The sequence below is a fragment of the Struthio camelus genome, chromosome 5 (genome assembly GCF_040807025.1).
Source record: "Struthio camelus isolate bStrCam1 chromosome 5, bStrCam1.hap1, whole genome shotgun sequence".
NCBI classification, from domain to species: domain Eukaryota; kingdom Metazoa; phylum Chordata; class Aves; order Struthioniformes; family Struthionidae; genus Struthio; species Struthio camelus.
The window spans coordinates 71,433,682-71,455,379 of NC_090946.1; the positions used below are offsets into that span (position 1 = coordinate 71,433,682).

The following is a 21,698-nucleotide window of genomic DNA, read 5'->3' on the forward strand; positions in this document are numbered from 1 at the left end:
GTTAAAATACGTGAAATTCATGAGGCAGTAGCTGGGGAGTGCTAGCAGTTGAGACCTAGACAGAGGAAGACTTGTATGCATGAGACTTAGGACAAAGAGCGTATTTGAGTAAGAGAAGATCAGCAGCCAGTAAAATTATTGAACTGGCAAAGCAGCATGTTTAGAACAGCAAACAAGAGACTTCAGCAGTCATTTGTTTTTGTTGTTAGTTTGTTTGTTTATTTTAAAATTTAATTGATTGCAGATAGAAGGTGATAAATGCTAAAGGAGAGGACAGGAGTCCTAAAATGCAGGATAGGGAAGAGATAGTGTGTGCAAATGTTGTAAAGGAAAGGTAAAGTACTTAGATTATTTAGTGACTCAGTAAACAACTCTTTTAGGAACTCGTTGTTCAAAGAACGAATGAATCATGATGATGATGATGATGATGAACGATTAGTGAGCCTCGTTCAAGGGGCACATTAATCAGCTAACCCTAATAGCATTTCTATGAAATAGGTGCCCTGACAGCTGATAAACACTGGAGGAGAGTAGTATTCATCTGTCTAAGCTCTAGCAAGCAGTAAAATTTATCACAACAATTAAGATCATTTAGTAACTGCTATCAACTTCTTCACTGGCTGTTTTTTTAACACAGCTAAAATATGAATCCGTATTTTAGCTGTCTTGTCTAACATGGGCTTGAATGGGTAGTATCATGCAAGTAATCCCTTTGGATTTATTGGAATTGTATGTTGACAGCAAGTGTTGCAGGGCCCAAAGCCAGTGTGCTGAATCCTCTTGTACAATGAGTGAAACAGCAATTTTAAAATTGAAGCACCGGAGCCTTTCACAGTAATGGAGATATTAAACTTGTGTGTGCATATGTATGTCTGTGTGTGCATATATACAAATATATATATATATATATATATAAATTTAGTTGCGATACCACCATAAGCGATTTATGAAGCTGCCAAACCGGTACTGTTTTCCATTCTTGGAGAAATGCTAAGTAGGCACGATAGGGCATATCACACAAATTACAGTAGGAATACTTTACAAAATAATTTTGAATGTTTAAAAGTGTTCCCAACTAAATTTGGTATATTTCTGGTTTTTCTTTCTCTAAGTAAGTTATAACTCTGGCTGAAGCTTAACAAAACCTTCACTGTTACACACCTGAACAAGCATAGAAAACTTTATTCCTTTCAGAAGTCCAGAATCCTTGTTTCAGAAAACTGCAGCTGTTTCTGGGAGATGCTAAACCGTTCTGTTAAAATTCAGGAAGGGGAGGTTTCTTTTCTTTTCTATGATCTAAAGTCATCCATGAGGAGAATAGATACTGCTGCAAAATATTGCTGTCAAGGTTGTCACTCTCTGATGAGAAAAGTAATTTTTAATTAATATTTTTAAAATTTTATATGCTTCATGATCATATCATGTTTTTCTGAAACTCTCAGTAGATTATTACTACAATGAACTCCAGCTATTTTTTTTTCTAGAAGAGGGCAAATACAACCCGTTTCCCTTTTTCTTAGGAAGATACCAAAATTTACCCATATGTGTGCATACAGTGTCACTCATCAACATGAAGTTATTCACTTGACCATGACAGGAAACACAGGCATTCAGTGCTGCTTTTTTTTTTTTTTTAAACATCTGTTTCTTTTACTGTTTGCCTGCTATCTTTAGTATTAAATTGCTATATGGATATCTTTGTGTGTCTGTCACTGGGAATTCTCTCATTTTTATGTATCCCCTTCTTCTCATGCTATTTTTACTATCTGATTACCTAGTAGAGGTCTAACTGTACTGTTTTCTAGTCACATTTTCCTTGGGGCAGAGTGAGAGTTAAGGATTTGAGCGTATATACTAATTTGATGCTTTGATCTTATTGTGCCGTCTGAAACAGTGAATATCCCATGCTTGTACTGCTCTTGATGTAAACTGAAGATTCAGCACTGGAAGGACTGAGGCTAGAGTTTGCAGACAGATGCAGAAATGGACTGTGCAGATTGTTTAGTGCCAGGAGTGGCCGTACAGTTCCTTCAAGAGCTAAATGAGAAAAAAATAATGTGTTTGAACTCAACTTAGAAAAGCTCCCAACTGCAAGAAAAAAAATCTTATCCCATGTTTAGTGATTACCATCTGCTTTTAAATGTGGCTGAACCTAAGAAATAATCTTGCTCTTATTTGCAGGACAACTTACGTTCTCTAGAAGAGTTTAAGTTGTTTTTTCTTCGTAATGAACAAAAAATGACAATTTCTGCATACTTACTTGCTAAACGGTAGCTATTCTGTTAACCATTTGCTCTCTTCAAAGAAGTTAATGAACTTTTGGTTTTGTCTTTCAGATTTCCTTATGTGGTGAAGTAGATGTGTTTATTTCAGCCTTAAAAGTGTTGATGCCAGTGCTTGCTATGGCATCGGTGGCTTCACCAGTTGTATTTAAGGAGTTTTGTCCCTTATATTATCTTCTCAATGCCATTCCTACAAAGGTCCAAAAAGGCTTCCGATCTATAGTGGTGTACCTCACAGCACTTGATACCAATGGGGACTACATTGCAGTGGGGAGCAGCATTGGAATGCTTTATCTCTACTGCAGACATTTAAACCAGATGAAAAAATATAATTTTGAGGTAAATATTAACTTCTAATGAAATTTTTTAACAGTGCTCAGTCACTCAGAATTGAATGCCTATTTGCAACTGTTTTCTGTCTCATAACTCAGCAAGTTTTGTATGTCATTTGTTCCAACAGGGGAAGTGTGAATCTATTACTTTTGTAAAGCTACTGAGTTGTTTTGATGATCTTGTTGCTGTTGGTACAGCCTCAGGTCGAGTTGCAGTTTTTCAGCTTGTGTCTTCATTGCCTGGAAGAAACAAACAGGTAAATCTGCACATTTGGTTAAACATCTGTGAGGCTGGGTAGGGTGAATCCTACTAGATTATTAGGTGGTTCTTCATAATAGTGAAAACCAGAGAATTTCTCCTGATGAAGTATCTGTAAATACGTTTTAGACTTTGTATATTAGGCTTATGAAAGCATTAATCTTAAAGCATGTTTTTCATTACAAAAGATGAATTTAATCAAAAATGCTTCTGAGAAATTACTAAATTGTAAATTTGTAATAACTGGCAGAGTATTTAGTATTTTTTTTTTTTAAATATACTTCATTTTTGTACTTGATTGCTAATTTATCATTCTGAGTCACTGAATCTCCCCTTCGCTCTTGAATTGCTTTGGTATTGTTTCACAGCTTCGGAGATTTGATGTTGCTGGTATCCACAAAAGTAGCATTACAGCTTTAGCTTGGAGTCCCAATGGAATGAAATTATTCTCTGGAGATGACAGAGGGAGAATCGTCTACTCTGCCTTAGACCTAGACCAGGTAAGTATTTGTTTTAGAGACCTTTATTCCCGCTTAAGATTTTCTGAAAGAATGTGTGTGTATTTAAATATTTAGCAGATAGTTAAACGTTCAGTATCATGTGTTTAGCTGGTTTGTTCTATTGATATGTATATACATGGCTACACACTGCAAGAGGACCATTGGGGGTTCTTCACAACAGCCTTACCAAAAAAAAAAAAAATGCGGCTATCCTCCCCGTTTTACCACTTTTCTAGCTGAAATAGCTACCCACAACTTTAGATTTCACCTAATACTTTTTCTTGCACATTTGGAAAGGGCGTACTTGAACGATGCAAGGTTGCTGCTTTGCTGTAGTGAAGTGTTTTTTTTGGGAACTGTTCAGCGTGTCAGTCTAGAATGTAGAATGAAAATATAATTGGGTTATACTGGCTGACTCTAACATGTTACTAAAAAGTAGAATTTTTCTAAAAGTTTCTTCATTAATTCTGACCCTGGGACATTTACAGAGTAAATGCTAACTTGAATTTGTACATGGGAGAAAAGTGGAACCAGCAGTCATCCTTGACTTGACTATGACAGTCTCTCATCTGGTTTGACATAGAAGGATTTAATGCTACCAAATGTAAGAATTATCTTGGTGCTCTGTGGCCTGGCAGTGGAGATAAGGGAAACCCTAAATGCTTATTTTCTTCCTTTAGAGTTTCTATTGAGTTCAAGGCAAACAGGCTAGCTAGTATTCCTAGAGAAGTTGAATTTCGCAGTGTGGCGCTGCCAGTACACAGTCTAATTCCCATGTGGTCTGCATAAAGGAATTCCAGATCTGTTAATTTAACTTCGTGGAGAAGTAGTTCAAAAACTTTTTTTTCCTTCCTTCTTGGACATATTAATTTCTCTGAAGTTTTAGTTATTACCATGTATTTTAACTTTTAAAAGATTAACTCTTATTAATTTCGTATATCTTTAAAAGGGTATTTGCAACTCCAGCCTTGTATTGGAAGAGCCATCTTCAATTGTCCAGTTGGATTACAACCAGAAAGTGCTCCTTGTCTCTACTTTACAACGAACTCTACTTTTTTACACAGAAGAGAAATCTGTCAAGCAAGTTGGAACACAGCCCAGAAAAAAGTAACCCTCACAAAATCTTGATACAGGCACATCTGTTAATTCTAGCTTTTCAGAGTGGATTACAGAAAGAGTGATCTAAGCAGTACAATTAATACAACCCAGCAGTCTGCTTATAAAACTTTAGTCACGGTGGCTATTGGCACTCAAAACATTGAGATGATGATTCGTTCTACTTAGAAAGTTTATGATTGGAAATATATTACAGTCATATTTTCAGGAGACTGTTATGCAAAAACGCTGAAGATATTTTTCGCCTTGTTTAAACTGACGCAGTTCTTGAACTTCCACTGCAGTCCCTCATGGTTTACCGTGGCTTGATACGAGGAAGTGTTATAAGCAGGTGCTCCTGATAGGTGATGCATTATCTAATGCCAAAAGCAAGTCAACATCTTAATTTTTCTTCTATATGGAGATGAATTAAAAGGAAAAATATATAGCAAGCACTTAAAAGTTGACCTGAAGGCTACAAACTTCTTGTATGACCTTCTGGCATCTTTTATTGTGTAATCGCTCTTGGATATGAAGGAAAAGGCCGCTCAATCTTAGAACGACAGTGTGACTGGCTATATCTGGAAGTAGAGGAAGTTGACTCTTGAAAGAAGGCTTATAATGTATGTGTTTCAGGCACACGAATAGTAAGAGGAATAGCAAGGACTACCTCATTTGTGTACAACAAGTCTTTTTGAGGTGATGGTAATGGCCTGTGTACAAGGGATGAGGATGTTAACACTTGAGACTTGTTTCTTGCCCCTTGCAGATGGGGGTTGTCAGTTTCTTAGGATTAACTGGGTAGTGTTTTGCTTGTTTTTTCTTACTTCTAGGAGAAAGGTAACTGCATAATAGGATTTTTCTGGGTTGGACAAAGAGTACTGTCAAGGCTATGGGGCATATTAGGAGGAGTCCCTTAACTTGTCTAGCAGATGTACTATCTGACACCTAAAGCTCAGGGAAAAATCTTGTTATTTGGAAGTACTGTTCTTATCTTATTGTAACCAAATTGGTACTTCAGACAGTTGACTTAATACTTTAATTGAAGAACAAAACTCTATTTTTTGCCAACTTGCAGTTGTAAACTTGTGTCATTGGTTTTAAAAATTGTTTCTAAGTTACGTATATAGCTTTTTTTAAAACTTTTTTTTTTTTAAAACACATTCTAGCACTGGCAAATTTGGAGCGTGTTTTATACCTGGCCTTTGTAAACAGAGTGACCTGACGCTATTTGCTGCCAGACCTGGGCTCCGTCTCTGGAAGTCAGATGTTCATGGAACTGTTCAGGCCACATTCATATTGAAAGATATATTTGCTGGAGGAATAAAAACTTTTGAACTGTACCCTCGTTTGGAGCCATCTGACAGAGGAAGTTGTAGCTCCCCGGAGAAGCACCTTGGGCTTGTTTCCTGCTTTTTCCGAGAAGGATGGGTGCTGACCTGGAATGAATATAGCATCTACTTATTAGACACTGTGAACCAGGTAGATAAATCTTGTGGGTGCCTGTTTTTTTCTTAAAGGTTTTTGGTCATGCTGTTATTAACCTGTGAGACTCTCCTTGGGTTATTCATTACGTTTACATGATTCAAATTCATGTTTAAAAAACAAAGTTAACAAAGCAAACCTTCATCTCTCCTTCTTCAAGTCGTAGTTGCATGGATATACTCATAGACAAGGTTTATATATTAAGTATAAAAATTAAATATATGTAGAGCTTTCAATCCAGGTGCATCATAATACATTCTGGATGTGTAGCAAAGCATATATAAACCTAACATCTAGTAATGCATGACAAAAGATGATTTAGACCTTCAAAGCATGTCTGGAACTATTTCTTCCTTTCCTTCTACTGTTTTTGGTGTCTGTGCCAAAAAGACAAGTATTCCATTTTGTTTGGTACAGAGGAAGCTGTTAGTTTTTTTGGTCTAAGTTATATCAAACATCTGTACAGCAGTTCTTTTTCCTCACCAAATTGCTTATCGTTAGAGTGAAGTGACTGGCTGCTTCTAGTTTGGACAGAGAAAACGAATAGATCCCTGACATTACACAGAATGAAAATTAGTATAAAATCAGAATTAAAAGGTGCTCTCCTGTTTCTCTTTTCAATTTTCTTCCTTTTTGATAAGATAAAATCCTTATTCTGTAGCTGTATATGTTGATTAAATTCCAGTAAACAGTGAATACTTGCTAAGAAGAGCCTCATCTTTCCCAAGCAGTATATTGATCTGATGCCAATTAATTCTTTCTGTTGCTTCTTCATAGGCTTTGATTGGTGGCTTGGAAGGATATGGTGATATTGTGTCTGTGTCCTGTACCAACAATGAGATTTTTCTCTTAAAGGGAGATAGAGACATAATAAGAATTTCAAGTAGACCTGAAGGACTGTCGTCAATAGGTTTGTATAGATTAGCAAACTTCAGTATGTGCCTCATGGAACATGGTATCTAGCTTTTCTTTTTTTTTTTTTTTTTTTTAATCTATAAAATCATTCTAGTTGCTAACAAAAACCTATCAGCTTCTGTTGACTTAACTATTTCTAAAGTTTATATTTACAGCTCTGGTTTCTAAGCCTCTGTTTTGGCTGCAGCAAGAGTGGGGGCATTAAGAAATCAATTATAGTTCCCTCTTTTTGAGAGTGGATCAGCAGTATCCTAGTCTGGCATCTCTGATCTGTGCAGTCTAGCCCTTGTTCTAAAACATGGCGCTGAAGAAATCTGTCTTCATGATCATGGTTCTCTCTTTGTGACCCGTCTCAGTTGTCTGAGGTGGAGATACCTGAGTAGGTTGGTTCTGTGCCACAAGTCACCACCTTCGTTTCAGGGGAAATCGGCGGGTAAAAAGAAGCCTTAGACTTCTCGTTTTGTGTTGAAAGGAACTAGATCAGGGATAGCTTTAGTTATTTAAGCTGTTCTTTGCTCACAGGCTTCTAAGGGCTGTTTATTGCTCTAACCTTAACTTGTGAGTGTAGGTTGAGAGGAATCTTCTTGAAGTATATTTTTCCGTGAATTACCACAGTGGCTTACCTGGCAAATTTTGCTTGTTTTGGCAACATACTGAATGTTTGGATGAAGAAGTCGAAGATACAGGATACTTCAGTCTATGACACAGTTGAGTCTTCCAAGCTAAAGACTTGCACCATTCTCATACATAAACGTAAATTCAGAGTGTTACTAATAGAGGTTTGATACAGGTTTTGGGGGTTTGAGTATACTAAAATGACTTCATATAGTTCCACTTACATGAAATTACAATAGAATATCTGTGTTAAACGTTGCAAGTTTAGATAGACTATTTTTCCATTGGATGAAACTTCTTTTCTTTCAACGCTCTCCAAGAATTATGTTCCTACTCACTTCTCACCCTAGTATTTATACTTTTATTTTTCTTTTGGTCAGTTTCAGATGCGAATTCAAAATTGCTGAGTCCTTTAACAGATACGAATCCTAAATTGCTGACCCCATTATCAGTAGTTGCATCTGTATCATCTGGCCTTTCAATGGAAACAGATAAAAAAATGGTTACTTCCCCTTCAGTTATTGCTGATAAAAATGACTCTTATTCTTTAGCGAAAGATGATCTCGAAACTCCAGTGCTATCGGAGAAAAGTTTTGATAGAGTGGGAGACTTAAGCAATGAAACAAGAAAAAGGGGCTGCTCTGTAGCAAGTGAATCAAGAAGCAGGAGCAGTTCAGTAAATTCTGTGGACAGTGGCTCTAGTTTTATGATATGTGCAGACCAACTTTCAGAAGCTCAGAGAGAGAGTCAACCTTCTTCGCAACGGTTCAGCGTCATCAGCTCTGAAGATTTTGATCAAGAACTCATTGTAAAGCCAATTAAAGTGAAAAAGAAAAAGAAGAAGAAACAAGGTAAATCTAACAGAACTTCCATGCCACTGCTAATTATTAGAATGTGTGACTTCTGATACGTTACACAGAAGAGACTGTTTGAAAAGCTTTATGTTGTATTATCGTGTGAAATCTATTGGAGTAACTTTGGGTTTGGTGTTTAAGATGAAAGCCTGTTTTGAGAGTGATAAATTGATTGCTTTTTTCTTGTTAGACGTGTTTGTTTTGTTCCTTTAGATTTGTTTTGTTTTACGTAAACATGTTTAGTGTTCTAGATGAAGTATGGGTTGATGGTGATGCGCAATGGATTATACTTCCAGTTTTATGTTGGAATTGTTTAATCTCTCTCTTGTATAAAATATTTGACAACGTATTCCTTAGCCAGGCTTTTTAGTTTATTAAAATAATAAAGGTGCTTAATCGTTCTAACTTACTGTATTGGTGTTATAGCTTTAAAATGCTTTGCGATTAAGACTTATTGGCCTTTGTATGCCCCACTTAGTGGTGAAGTGATAAAATTCAGTATGTCAACATTACATTTAACTCCGCTCTTTCATGGTGAAATATTTGAGTTTCGTATTTTGTACTGATACTTCATAGATTTTTATTAATAACATTTCTCCCCCTTTTTTTTGTGAGAACAGAAAGTGGGACCAAGAAAAACCACAGCTCTCTGGAAGGTACACCAAGTTATGAGCGTCAGCTTTCTGGTGACAGTCCACATTCAGTGAATGCAGATTCATTTTCCATGACTTCTAGCCTAATGAGTGGGAGCATTGATCATTTGAGTACCGGGTCTCCAGATCAGGAAAGCATGTTCAGTGTGGAGTCCCATACGATCCTGCAAGAAGATAATGGTTCAGAAACTTTCAGTGTCTTACAGTCACCTGAGTCTACTACTGTGCTGATTCACGAAGAAAATGGAGATATAGTTGATTTACAGAAACTTCCAAGTAGTGACAGTGGTATGGGTACACTGGCTATTACAGATACTCTGACATCTATCTCTCCTCTAATCCTCACAGAAGACTTGGCAAGCAGTGTTGATATCGAATATAATCCTAGTGTGCTTTCTGCAAACGGTGAATGCTGCCCTGGAAGGCTAAGCCAAGAAGAACAGCAGGCGTTTACTGCATTGTGTGAAACAGATGAAACTCTAGATAAAACAAAGCTGCAGGATGCCGAAAAATGTTTTGAAGAGCCAGACCTTTCAGACCAAATGTTTTTGGAGTGCAACAGTATACCTCGTGTTCAGACATCACTGATACTGAAGGAAAGTGATGGAGCTGGTAGGGAAGACCGACAGCAACGCTCTCTAATAAACAGTTCTCTGTCTGATCCTTCTGTTCTTCAGTTTGATGCCTCTAAGGAGGTTTCTTCAGAGAACACTTCCATTTCTGGATGGAATTTTGAAAGTGCAATCAAAGCTAAATCTAGTACTAGCACTGCTGAATGGGTAGCAAACACTCATGAAAGTAAGACTGAGAAATCTGCCTCAAGTGATGAAGAGGATATTTATGGACATGGAATACCGTATTCATCCTCGGAGACTAGCATGCCAGAAGTTGGTGCTGGGCTTGCTGCTCAGGATGTGGCTAGAATAAGCCTAGATGAGATGGTGCTGCTAAAGTCTGATCAGGTATATCTTTTCAATTTACTTATAAATATTTAACATCTCAGCATTTCAAAAGAAACATTTGTGTAATTACTGTTCTTTAGGAAGGCAGTTTTCTTCTTATTTGATTGAACAAGCAAAACAAAGTCAAAACAGCAATATGTGCCACAACTGTTATGAAATGTCATGTATCAGACTTCAAAATTGTTGTGTGTTTTCAATATAAAGAAGGTGTAGCGGCTGTAATGCCCGTTCAGAGTAAGTATTATTACAATTCACAGCTCAATGAAAAGGCTGTCATAAACCCGTCCATTAAAGAGTAAAAAGCAAAACAAAGTCAGCTCGAAGGTTCCTCCTTGTTTGGGTCTCCAGTAGCCTAAATCCTGCAAGATACTGCTACCAACTTCCACTGACTACAATAAGAATTAATGCTCATCATCCTGCATGGCCAGCCTCTGGAGAAGGATTGCTTCACCTGTTAAATACTCAGAATAAGGATTAGTCCTTATTTGTGTCCTAGACAGCAGTGAGTACTATTTAAAATGTTGGAGTTCTTTCTGCGATCCCACTTTCCTTCATTGTTTTTTTTTTTTTTCCTTTGGCAGAAACATTACCAGAAATTAATTCTCATCTAGACTACTGGAAATAAATACTAAGATTAATTGTAAACACTGCAGAATTGCTGAAATCACTAGGAGTTTCAGCAGAGTTTTTTTTTAGAAGGAAATAATTTGTTGTTTTGGGGGATTTTTTGTTTCTTTTTAAAATCTGCAATAGCCTTATATTGAGAGTAACCGAAATATGTGTAGATAAAAGGTTAAGATTTGAGTTGGTAGTGTCCTATTCGGAAAGAATAAGCGTAGCCCAAAGTATAGAAGGCTTTTAGTTTTAGGCTATGAAATTCTGTTCTCATACTGCAGAATGTTTAGAGGAGCACACCAGCTGTTCAGATGCATACGTTATACGTTATATATGCAGCGCTTGGGTTCACCTAATGCAGCCTATGAAAATTCAGAGTAGCGGTCTGTGAACAAAATTCCTACAATATTTGGCTTCTGTACCATACGAGGAGAATCAAAGTTGGACATTTAGCTGTTTCTTCACCAGTAGTCTCTATGTGCTACTATATTCCAAATCAAGTATCTTATTCCCTTTGCTAATTGTTTAATAGCCAATAAATAGCTTCCTGGACTAAGTAGATAGTGGACGTTTTTGCACATTCCTTTTTTGTAGCTGCCATTTATTTTAAGTACGTGTTCTTCAATTAATAAGAGAAGTTCTGCCACTTTTTGGAGGTAGGTGACAGTATGGAGTTTTCTTTTTTGCCAAAACTTTTGTTCTAGCAGTCTTGGAGCTTGCAGTATGCTATCTCAGAGACCACTGACAGATGGTTTTATTTTACACAAGGCAATCATTCATTCATTCATTGAACTGCATAAGAACTTTGTTTAGTTTTTTTAATGATAATATGCCAGTTGCTCTAGTTTATATGTTGCCGTTTTCTTGTGCAGTTTGAAGATGCCTGACGCTGTTCTGACTCTACAGTTTTTAGTTTGCAGAGAGCTGGATGGGATACTCTGGCCCTGGTTATGGCATATTGAGCCTCGTTGTCTCAGAAAAGTATATTTGGTGCCTGGACTACAGAGGCAGCCTGTACTGCAGTGCTCTTCCAGGTGCTGGATTGTGGTGGCAGAAGTTTGAAGATGGTGTCCAGCAGGTGGCGGTTTCCCCCTCAGGTTGGCTGGCTTTTATTTCACTCTAACCTCATGTAAATACAGAACTTTCCTAGAGTTAGGCATTTTCTTTGCCTTTTTTTTTTTTCCCTGGTAGTAGCTATTATTGGGTAAACTTGTCCCCTTTCTGAGAGTAATAAGCACCGTTACATAAGCACTGTACTATATCTGTAATTTTTGTATGTATGGTTTACTGGCTCTTTTGATGCAGCACTTCTAGAAGCTTGATTCTTGTTTCTTAGGGACTTGTTTCATGTAAAAGTAGTAAAAAAACCAAAAACTTGGATGATGAGCATCTTCAGTACATTGGCGTACCATGTTCTAGTTTAAGTAGTTATCTTCTAACAAGTTCATATTATTGCCTCTTGAAGTTTTCAACATACAGCTGCCTGATTAAGGTGAACTACAGAAGTAGCAGTTCATAAATCAAGTTAATAAGTCAAGAGGTCCTTGTGGTTTTTTTAAAATATAAAACTATTTATGAATCCCTAACTTAAAATTCTTTTTGATGTAAATATGCAATTGTGTTTTTTAAACTCAAGAAAACAAAAGATTTAATTATTGGCACATTTGCTTATGACTTTATTCTGGATGGTTGAGAATGAAGGTTATGTTGGATTAAAGATGAACAGGTTTCGGATATGATCTTACATCACTTTTGGCCTTCCAGATTGCTCCAGGAGTGGTGTGAAAATATAAGTTTCTCAGATATATGTTTTTTAAACCCACTCTCCTATTTTGCCAATACTTCTCTTCCCCTGTCATCTCTCAAAGCACCTGTCAGTCTTCATTCCTCTCTGCGAAGGGATTTGCTGTCTATTTTAAGAAGAAAGGTGTTACATTTGATCTGCAGCTGAGCCTTGTTAGAGACAAAAATATAAGAGTAGCTATATTAGGTCAGATAAGAGATTCATTCAGCTCAGTATCCTGTCTTTAACAGTGGTCAAAAGGATTTAGGGTAGCATATATGACATTTGCCCTTAGTATTGTGACCGCAGTTGTTGATGGCTGTGATACTAAATGTCTCTGCGTTTAGTACCCTCAATTCTGTGAAGTTAACAGATTTCTCCTTGAACCCATATAGACTTATAGCATCCACAGCTTCCTGTGGATGTGTGAACACAAGAGTACGTTAACCGAAAAGATCAAAATGGAATCAAATAAACGACTTTATGGAATTGTTCAAAGGCAGTCAAGCTGCCAATGTATTGCAAAATATTGTACCAATATTGTATCAGTATGTTGGTACAAACCAGCATGGATACAAGTCATCCGTTAAGTTTGGAGTTCCATTCGGTTGTCTTTTTCTGAGCTACCTTTGCTACCTGGAACAGGGGAAAAAAGTTCTCAAGAAGGATTTGTGCAGTTGCATTTCTGAGTTCTCTCTGCTTGTGATGTGCTAAGTAGCAAGCAGGTGATAGCACTGCCCGCTGCTGTGTGGAACTTTGTCTGGTCAGGTGTTTTTCACTCATGACTGGTCCATAAAAATTATTTTTTAGCTTACTAATACTACTACTGTTTGTAGAATGTGGAAGTATTACAATTATCTCATATTCCTTTCTGTGCCTTTTTCAAATCTGTAACTATGGCGGTCGTGAAAGCAATTGCTACATACTTCATGAATGCGTAGATGTGCCAAGGAGAAGCTGTAACGGAGGAAAACCGTGAACTTCAGTCTCTTAATAGCTGGCTCGTTTGGCCCCGGGACTCTTTTTTTGTTTCTTTTCATTTTACGTAACTAAAAAGTATTTAAAACTAAATATACTCTGATGGTAAATGCATTTCAGAAATTCCTAGAGAAGCTGGCCACTGTTCTTGCCTTTTAAAAATATATATAAGCAAAATAAATGTTTGTTTTTAAAACTTCCATTTTTTTTTTTTTAAATTCTACTGTTATGGCTCTTTTCCCTTGCGTTACTTTTGGTTAGGTCAACTGTCTGTTACAGTGATTGCTAAGTGATGCTACGTTCTCTCAACTCCTCATATAGGTGCTCTTCTCTGGAAGATTGAACAGAAAACTAACAAGGCATATGCCTGTGGAAAAGTAACTATAAAAGGAAAACGCCACTGGTATGAGGCTTTACCGCAGGCTGTATTTGTAGCTTTAAGTGATGACACTGCCTGGATTATCAGAACAAATGGAGATCTGTATCTGCAAACAGGTATCTGAATTAATTTAAGCCTCTTTCACTTTTTACAGACTAAGATCATTAGAGTGCAAGTCTGTTGAATGATTACAATTTTTTTTTAAACTTTTATCCAAAGCGAAGGAGGGAAACAGTTTTATCTTGAAAAATGGTTGGTAACAGTTGTAAGACTTTAATTAGGAGACAGGGAACCTAGCTCATGGCCTTTAGCTTTTGTGTGAAGTGGAGTACATACAGAACAAAGAATTTTTGATATGGGAGGAGTTTGAGCTGGAGAGAGATGGATGGGAGAGGATCGCAGAAAATAGCGAAATAATATCCTCACCTTGATGAGGGTAAGGTGCATTGAAACAACTGAGTCTTAAGTGGGTTTTGTTTCCTTGCTTTAAGGATTTTAATAAAGTTGTAAGAAGGAATTTGAAATATGTGTGGCTGTTCAGAGTTTCAAGTAAGAGGGGCAGCACAGGAGAAAGCAGAAGCTCTTTGCTTTGAAAAGTTTTATTGAGTAAGTCTTTTAGAGGTAAGAGTTCTCTCTTGATAATGAAAGTAAAGTAGCATGAGACAGAAGACCTTGAAGAGCTTTGGAGGTGTAGACCGGTGGTATGTATTTGATGTGATGGAGAAAGCAAAACCAGTGGAGGAATGGGGCAGGCTTAGAGAGTGGCAGTCTTTACAGCAGCATTGTCACTGGATGCGAATGAGGCAAGGATCGGAGAAAGCAATAGAGCAGTGGCAACTTTTAGGTGATGGCCTTAGCTTCAACTGCTTCAGCTAATAGAAGAGGACGGCGTCTGGGAGGTGTTATGCAGAAAATGTTCAGGCTAGATGCAGAAAATGTTCAGGCTAGATGCAGAAAATGTTCAGGCTAGATGCAGAAAATGTTCAGGCTAGATGCAGAAAATGTTCAGGCTAGATGCAGAAAATGTTCAGGCTAGATGCAGAAAATGTTCAGGCTAGATGCAGAAAATGTTCAGGCTAGATGCAAGGAGCAAGAGAGAAGTCCAATTCAAGGGTGAAACTCGAAGTTATGCATTTGGGGGAGAGGAGTATTGATAAGAGAGGCAGGGGAACTTTGCACAGAGTTGAAATGGTACAGAAACATTTCAAATAGTATACTGAAAGAATTAGCGGAGAAGTAAGAGGAAGACGAGGTGGAGGCAGGAAAAAATAAGACACTAAAGTGGGGCAAGATTTCAGAGTGGCTGTCAATATTCTGATTTACCTTCTGTTTAACTTTGATATTCTCCTAATTTCTCTTGTAGATTTAATTGTTACATTGTATTACAATTTTGCATAAGTTTGAGTACAAATTCTTTACTGTTGCACAAGAAAACTGTTTAAATACACAGCATTGTTTCAATTAAAAGAAGATAATTTGAAAGAAGAGTGTGTTTAAGTTGAGGAGTTACAGAAAACTGGCCTGCCTGAGGTCACGTGCGTGTTACCAAGTATGGATAGTGGTGATAGAAAGTGAACTTGATGCCAATCACACAGGGCTCTGTGGAGGTGTGAATCAATAGTTTTCTTCCCTGTTAGAGACTGGTTTGATTACATCAGCTTACATTCTGCTATTCGTGGGCTTCTAAATTTGTCTGTGATGGGAAAAATAAATTCTCAGTATAGCTATCTTGTTAACGTGATGCAGCCACAGTGATAGTTGTTTCTTCAGGATCTTTTAATTCCCTCCACCACCCTGTCTAACTTCTGTAACAAGGGTGCGTGTGAGAGAGTGGAACTGAGCTTTTTTTCTTCTTGTTATCTTTTTAGAACATCATACAGATGAGTCTGTTCATGCTTGCTTTGGAAGAGTGAGAAGATTAAGAAAAAGCTGTGTCTCTTGAGCTGTTTGCATGCAGCCATGTAAATCAAGCTTCATTGTAGTTGTGAAGATATGTGTTCCTGCAGATTACATGTACAAACATGCGTTAACTGCCTGCAAACATAATCAGAACTTCTCTCCTTCCTTCAGTACTACTCGCTGTGGCATGTTCTTTTATAATTGCCTGGCTCTATTTAGATCAGGTTGTTTCTCTTCCTGGCATGTCTTGGGCAAAAATTCTTGCATTCTATACTTTTTTCCTTATCCCTTCTGTAAATGGAGATTCCCAATTCTAACGCTAGAGGGAGGAAAAGAACAGAAACGACAGGGTAAGACTTGAGGGCTCTGCCAGATGTTGAAGGATATACAATTCTGTATTTCTCAAAAATGGAATTGTTAATCAAAATATGAATTCAAGTTTATTGAAGGAAATGAGGGACATCTGTGGAGGGGAACGGTCAATCAAGGGAATAGTGGTCAAATGGAAAGTGTTAACCTGTCGGGGATGCATCTCCCCTCCCCCAAACCCTCGGGTAATTTTCTTTTGTTTGGTAGCTTTGTCTCTTTTCTTCTAGTTTAGTTGCAAAAAGCCAAAGTTTGTAAAGCAGTCCTCCTTCTTTTATTTCTAGGCCTGAGTGTGGATCGTCCTTGTGCCAGAGCAGTAAAGGTTGACTGCCCTTATCCACTGTCGCAGGTTACATCCAGAAATAACGTTGTCTGGGCGTTGAGCGAGCAACGGGCCCTGCTCTACCGGGAGGGAGTACGCAGCTTTTGTCCTGAAGGAGAACAATGGAAGAGTGATATTGTCAGGTAATGACACTGTAGCAGGACAACTTCAAAACCAGAATGACAAAAACAATTGTTTTCAGTGCTGGAACTCCTTGGTGTTTGAAAATATGTTACCTAAAGTACTTACAGAGCATTTGTATATATTGTGTAGTCTTTACTCAGATATTTCCAGAGTAATGCTGTATTTCTGTGTGACAAATAACTGATACATAATGAAAAAAGTTACCCTAAACAGAAGTGGTAACGCAATTGAAGTAAGTTTGGGAAAGTGGGAACAGTGCTGAGAAGACCTTTGTAACGTGTCAATATACTTTTTTTGTTTTATTTTTATTAAATAGTATTTCTTTAATCTGTGTCATAATGGCGTCTTCAGTAGGCTCTCCAGGTTTCCAAGTATATCTATTTTTTGAGATTAAGTCTCTCTCTTTTTTTTTTCTTTTTATGGTCATCTGTACACAGCTGGATAATACTTTCATATATACCACTCACAGATTTTTAAAAATATTCTGGGTAATTGGTGTTTAGCTTTGTGGCTGCTCCTATGCTCGCAGTAGTTAATTTGTGATAAAGCACCAAATGTTTACTGCTGGTTTTGAGTATCTAGTGTATTTCATCTATGATGTCAGCCTGAAGTGAATATAGGCAGAAATTCCACTCCTTGCAGTTGTATGATTTTATTTGCTACTGAACATCCTAATGTGAAAGTCTTTAACCTGTGTGTTACCTCCCCATGTTAAATTAGGTTCTCAAAGCCTAAGGAAGTGTTCGGTATCTTGCTTAAATCTGAAATTTGCATGTAGTTTAATCAATTTGTTTAACAAAAATATTTGCCTGACCTATACCTTAGGTACACTTAATGTTCTTGGGCTTTGTATTAAAATTGCAGAAAGCGGTTCATATTTGTGTTTTTTTTTTTTTTTTTTTGGATTGATGAGGAAGGTTCTCTAAAAGAAACAATGCTGTTGACTACCTTTTTGTTTAGAACTGTCTGGTGTGATGATCTGATCCTGTTGACTTTCTGAGCTTAAAAATGGTTTATTTATACAGGAAACTTAAAATCAAGATCAGCTTTTATCTTTGCCGCATGGCTGGGTCCAGTTTTGCTCTTTATGGTGCCTGAACTGCTAGTACTATTCTCAGAATAGGGCAAGAAAGTTCGAGGAGATATATTTGTGAAGCTGCCTTATCGGAAACTTGCAGAACGTGGCTGTTTGTTTCTTTTTTACTGAACAGATCAGTCTTTCCGTGGTTCTTTGTTATATTTCCAGGTTTCAAATCTCAAGTGATCTTTGAAAGCCTTCATTTTTGTTATGCATTAAAAAAAAAAAATTAATGGAGCTTATCAAATAATCAAAACTTCATTCATTTTCATAACTATGACAACTTGAAATCAAATTTTTCTTTGAGCTTATTCACACTGAGATTAAAAGACACTTTCAGCTGCTGTTGGCATTGTAACAACTTACTTAAAATGCGATAGACATAAATATGAAGTAATGTTTTTAATTTTTTACTTATTTTCATTTCCAGTGAAATGCAGGCTTTGGAACCCGTGTGCATAACCCTTGGAGATCAGCAGACGTTATGGGCTTTGGATATCCATGGAAATCTGTGGTTCAGAACTGGTATAGTTTCAAAGAAACCGCAAGGAGATGATAATCATTGGTGGCAAGTAGGCATTTCTTTGTTTTACTTTCAATTTAAAATCTTTTACCCGAGGTTTATTATTTGGACTGTTTTTCCCCCAAGATTCTAAGCATAAAATTTGAAGAATTGTTTGATATGTTACAGTATTTTTTTCTTCAGTGTGTTAAAAACACAGAGTGGCTATGGCTGACATCCCTTTTCATGTCTGCTATAAAGACGGGGAAAACATCCAGAGTAGCATCAGAGCAGTTTTCAGGAGCAGAAGAGATGATCTACTGGGTCATATCAATGCTACGTTTAGCTTGGTATCTTAACAGCAGCAATAGGAGGTACTGTTTAGGCAGAGCATACAAACTTGGCTGTTGTATGTGTCTTCTCTTCACATCTTCCAGTACTCGTCTTTTTCTGAAGTGAATGGGAAAGATAATAAACGACTCTGCAGAAATGCTTTTATTACTTTGTTTTTCCCCATTGAGTTGAAGTTTCATCAAGCCACGTGGGGCTGCTTGCTTCAGTTACAGATCTCGTGGCTAAAAACAGCTCAGTTTTACTGCAGGTAGTCTCTGGCGTTGATTTAGAATCCCTGACTCTTGTCTCCAACTTTTCTTATTTTCCCCAGTGATAGGTGTGGGGAGAAAAGGGGTAGAAAAACGATTCTCTGGAAAATTTGTTTGTCTACACTTCTGCCGAAGTTAAGAGTTTCAACTTACGTGCAGATACAATTTCTTCCTCCAGATAGGTGTAATAAGAAGCTTGGCTTTGAGGTTATAGGCGAAACGCCCTTCTCTTTATGCATTAAGCATTACCTTCCTTTCTGAGGGTATCCCAGAGCATGGTCAACCTAGTTATCACTTATAAAACTTGGGCAATTGTTTATATAGACCTCCTCTTGTCTTATGAATTAAAGTGCATATGAAATTATTGTGAAAGACTATCGGTCTGCATTATGTACAGATTTTTGCTGTGTCATTTGAATTGCTGCATGATGAAGTTTCTCTTCCTTTTAGAAAACTGAAAATTCACCTCTTTGTTCGGAAGGCTCAACAGGGTTTTAGAGGGAGATATGTTGAGTCATCCCAAAACAAAAGACTTTCTTAAAATGTAGAATTCAAAGTGAGTTGTTCAGGGAGGAGGGTCATAAAAGGAAGTTTAATATTATTTGGTTCTGGTTTATTTTCAGGGCTCTTACTTAATCAAAATGTACAGTTTTTATTTTTCCTTTCCTACACTTAGGTTTGGAAGCATCTAAAAGCTTGGTAGATTTCCTGTATATTAAGTGGGCAGGGGAAGTTTTCGTGGAAGGTTTCCGCAGTTCACCCAAAAGCCTAATTATTCAGAACTTTTTTTTCCGCCCCCCCCCCTAGGTAAGCATCACCGATTATGTAGTGTTTGACCAGTGCAGCCTGTTCCAGACAATAATCCAGGCAACTCATACAGTGGCAACAGCAGCTCAGGTACCTGTAGAGAAGGTGGCTGACAAACTTCGAATGGCGTTTTGGTCACAGCAACTTCAATGTCAACCCAGTCTCCTTGGAGTTAACAGCAGCGGAGTCTGGATCTCTTCAGGCAAAAATGAATTCCATGTGGCAAAGGGAAACTTAATAGGTTGGTGTGCTTTTACATCTAATTTTTTTTTAAAGTAAGAAAAATACATGGCTACAACTCGGTCACCACAGAGCTTATCCATGGTGAGTTGTAGTCACAGCAGCTTCAAGCAAACAATTCCATGTTTAAAAATTAAATTTAATGTTGTTTTAGCATTTGGTCTGAATACTTTCCCTTTTAGAGAGAAATATTTTGAAAGAGAAGTTCATTGTGTATGAGTTGTAGGGGATTTTGCTCCCCAAAACAGCTACTGAAAGATTTGCATAGGAAATCCTAGCCAGATGACATTTAATAATTGATTATTCCTTAAAAATGGTGTAATATTCTTAATAATAAAGCATTCTAATAGAAAATTAGGTTTCATGCTGATGATTACTCTGTTTTTTCTTTCCAGGTACTTACTGGAATAATATTGTGCCTCGTGGTACTGCTTCTGCCACAAAATGGGTTTTTGTGTTGGCTTCCACAGCTTCATCTAAAGAAGGTTAGTGAATCAGCGCAAGCATGTAGTGTCTTACTTGAGAGGGGAACTGATGGTGCAAGTAATTAAATGGTGTTATGCTGTCAGGTTTTTGGTGCCTTTTTTGTAAATGGGGATTAAATATTTGAAGTAAGGTCAAAACATGTCTATAAAACCACTGAAGGTTTTAAAAAAAATAAACAAACAAACAAACACACAAATGGCTATAGGAGAACGGTGTTCTGCTTTTTTGACTGGCGTTACTGAGTAGTGTTTTCAAAGGCGTATTTAGGGGTAATATATCCCCCAAGCGGAGAGGTGCCAAGTAGTTAACATCGAAGCTTATATAGAAAGTGTATATACCGAGGGATGAAAAAGACTAAGTCCTCCAGCAAAGATTGAGAGAAGGAGTAGAACTTGAATGTTCAAGAGGTCCTGTAAAATCCTACAGAATCCACCTAATTGTGCTAGTGTGAGGGGCTATGCACTTTCCATAAAACACAGAATGATTCTGCAGTCACCAGGAGTTGATTAAATGAGGAGAGCTCTAGTCATAGGTATCTAGTTACCTGTTCACCATTTATTTGCTGTTTAACATCTCTGATTTTGTAATAGTGTTGTCCACCAGTGGCAAATTCTATATGGATTTTCCAGTTTGTTCCTCCTGCTGTTGCAAATGAGCTGCTAAAAGCCGAAAAAGCCATTTCCTAAAAGAAAGGGTAGACGGCTGTGGTTTTGCAGAATCACTAAAGTTCTCAAAAGAAAACTTCTCTTAGTCCTTTAAATTGTTTCCATTATCACAGGATTGTTGCAGTTTGATGTGAAATAAAGTCAGGTGACTTGAGCAGGGACACTTGAATATCTTTCACTTTGGCCTCTGATTAGATAATAAACTGAACCTTACTGTAGCCTTTCGTCAGGGGAGTATTAAAGTTATATTACAGAAGTGGGAAAAGAAACAAAATATGGTAAAAATTGTGCACTGCTACTGTAATGGCCCTGGGAATGGAAGTTGCACTTCCTAGCTGCTGAGTCTGTTTTTTTTTTTTTCCTCCTGTACCCATCTTCTTTCTGTCTGTCTCTCTGTTATATTTATTATTTCAAAGAAAATGAAGAACGAATGTTAACATCTTATTTGTACATTCTCAAATGGAAAAAACTTCTGTAATGGTTTACTGGGATTTGCTCCAAGCTCAGCCACTTGTGAACAGAAGTAGCCTGTTATTTGCATTTTAGTGTGGTTTCAAAAAAAGGTAAACTTTTGTGGTTCTAACAGTGAGTTACTTTCCAACACGTGGATTTACATCACCTTTAATCTCAGCGTAGACATAGCACAATGCTGTTGTGAGTTACTTTTTTTTTTTTTTTTTTTTTTCCTCCCTGTCCCCTAGAAAAGTTAGTAGTGGTAGTGGGAGAACTGAGCAGTGTCTGGTAAACTTTTTGTTTGCTGCTGGTAAACTGAAGGGGATGATCGTTCTGAAGCTTTACCTGCTGCTGTCTGTAGTTCAGCATGTTAGTGTAACTTGAAAGTAGTGGTGGATTTAGTTCATAAGCTGGGTTGTGAGCTGGT

General features: G+C 37.4%; 1 protein-coding gene across 14 annotated transcripts in view; it reads left to right on the forward strand.

The window, feature by feature from the left end:
• The window catches only part of TECPR2 (tectonin beta-propeller repeat containing 2), a 43,188-nt gene that overhangs the window by 2,937 nt on the left and 18,553 nt on the right, over positions 1-21,698 (forward strand). For 6 of the 14 annotated variants that reach the window (XR_011141656.1, XM_068947080.1, XM_068947078.1 and 3 more), the window contains 14 exons: positions 2,337-2,621; positions 2,743-2,871; positions 3,242-3,373; positions 4,323-4,480; positions 5,638-5,950; positions 6,731-6,863; positions 7,864-8,334; positions 8,958-9,952; positions 11,481-11,664; positions 13,650-13,823; positions 16,257-16,437; positions 17,947-18,088; positions 19,428-19,668; positions 20,063-20,152. Coding sequence is in view for 13 of the 14 variants with exons in the window: in XM_068947080.1 (XP_068803181.1) it covers positions 2,388-2,621; positions 2,743-2,871; positions 3,242-3,373; positions 4,323-4,480; positions 5,638-5,950; positions 6,731-6,863; positions 7,864-8,334; positions 8,958-9,952; positions 11,481-11,664; positions 13,650-13,823; positions 16,257-16,437; positions 17,947-18,088; positions 19,428-19,668; positions 20,063-20,152 (3,577 nt within the window). In the remaining variant the exon portion in view is untranslated. The remainder of the gene's footprint in view (positions 1-2,336; positions 2,622-2,742; positions 2,872-3,241; positions 3,374-4,322; positions 4,481-5,637; positions 5,951-6,730; positions 6,864-7,863; positions 8,335-8,957; positions 9,953-11,480; positions 11,665-13,649; positions 13,824-16,256; positions 16,438-17,946; positions 18,089-19,427; positions 19,669-20,062; positions 20,153-21,698) is intronic. The other 8 variants (XM_068947081.1, XM_068947086.1, XM_068947082.1 and 5 more) reach the window with 2 other exon arrangements.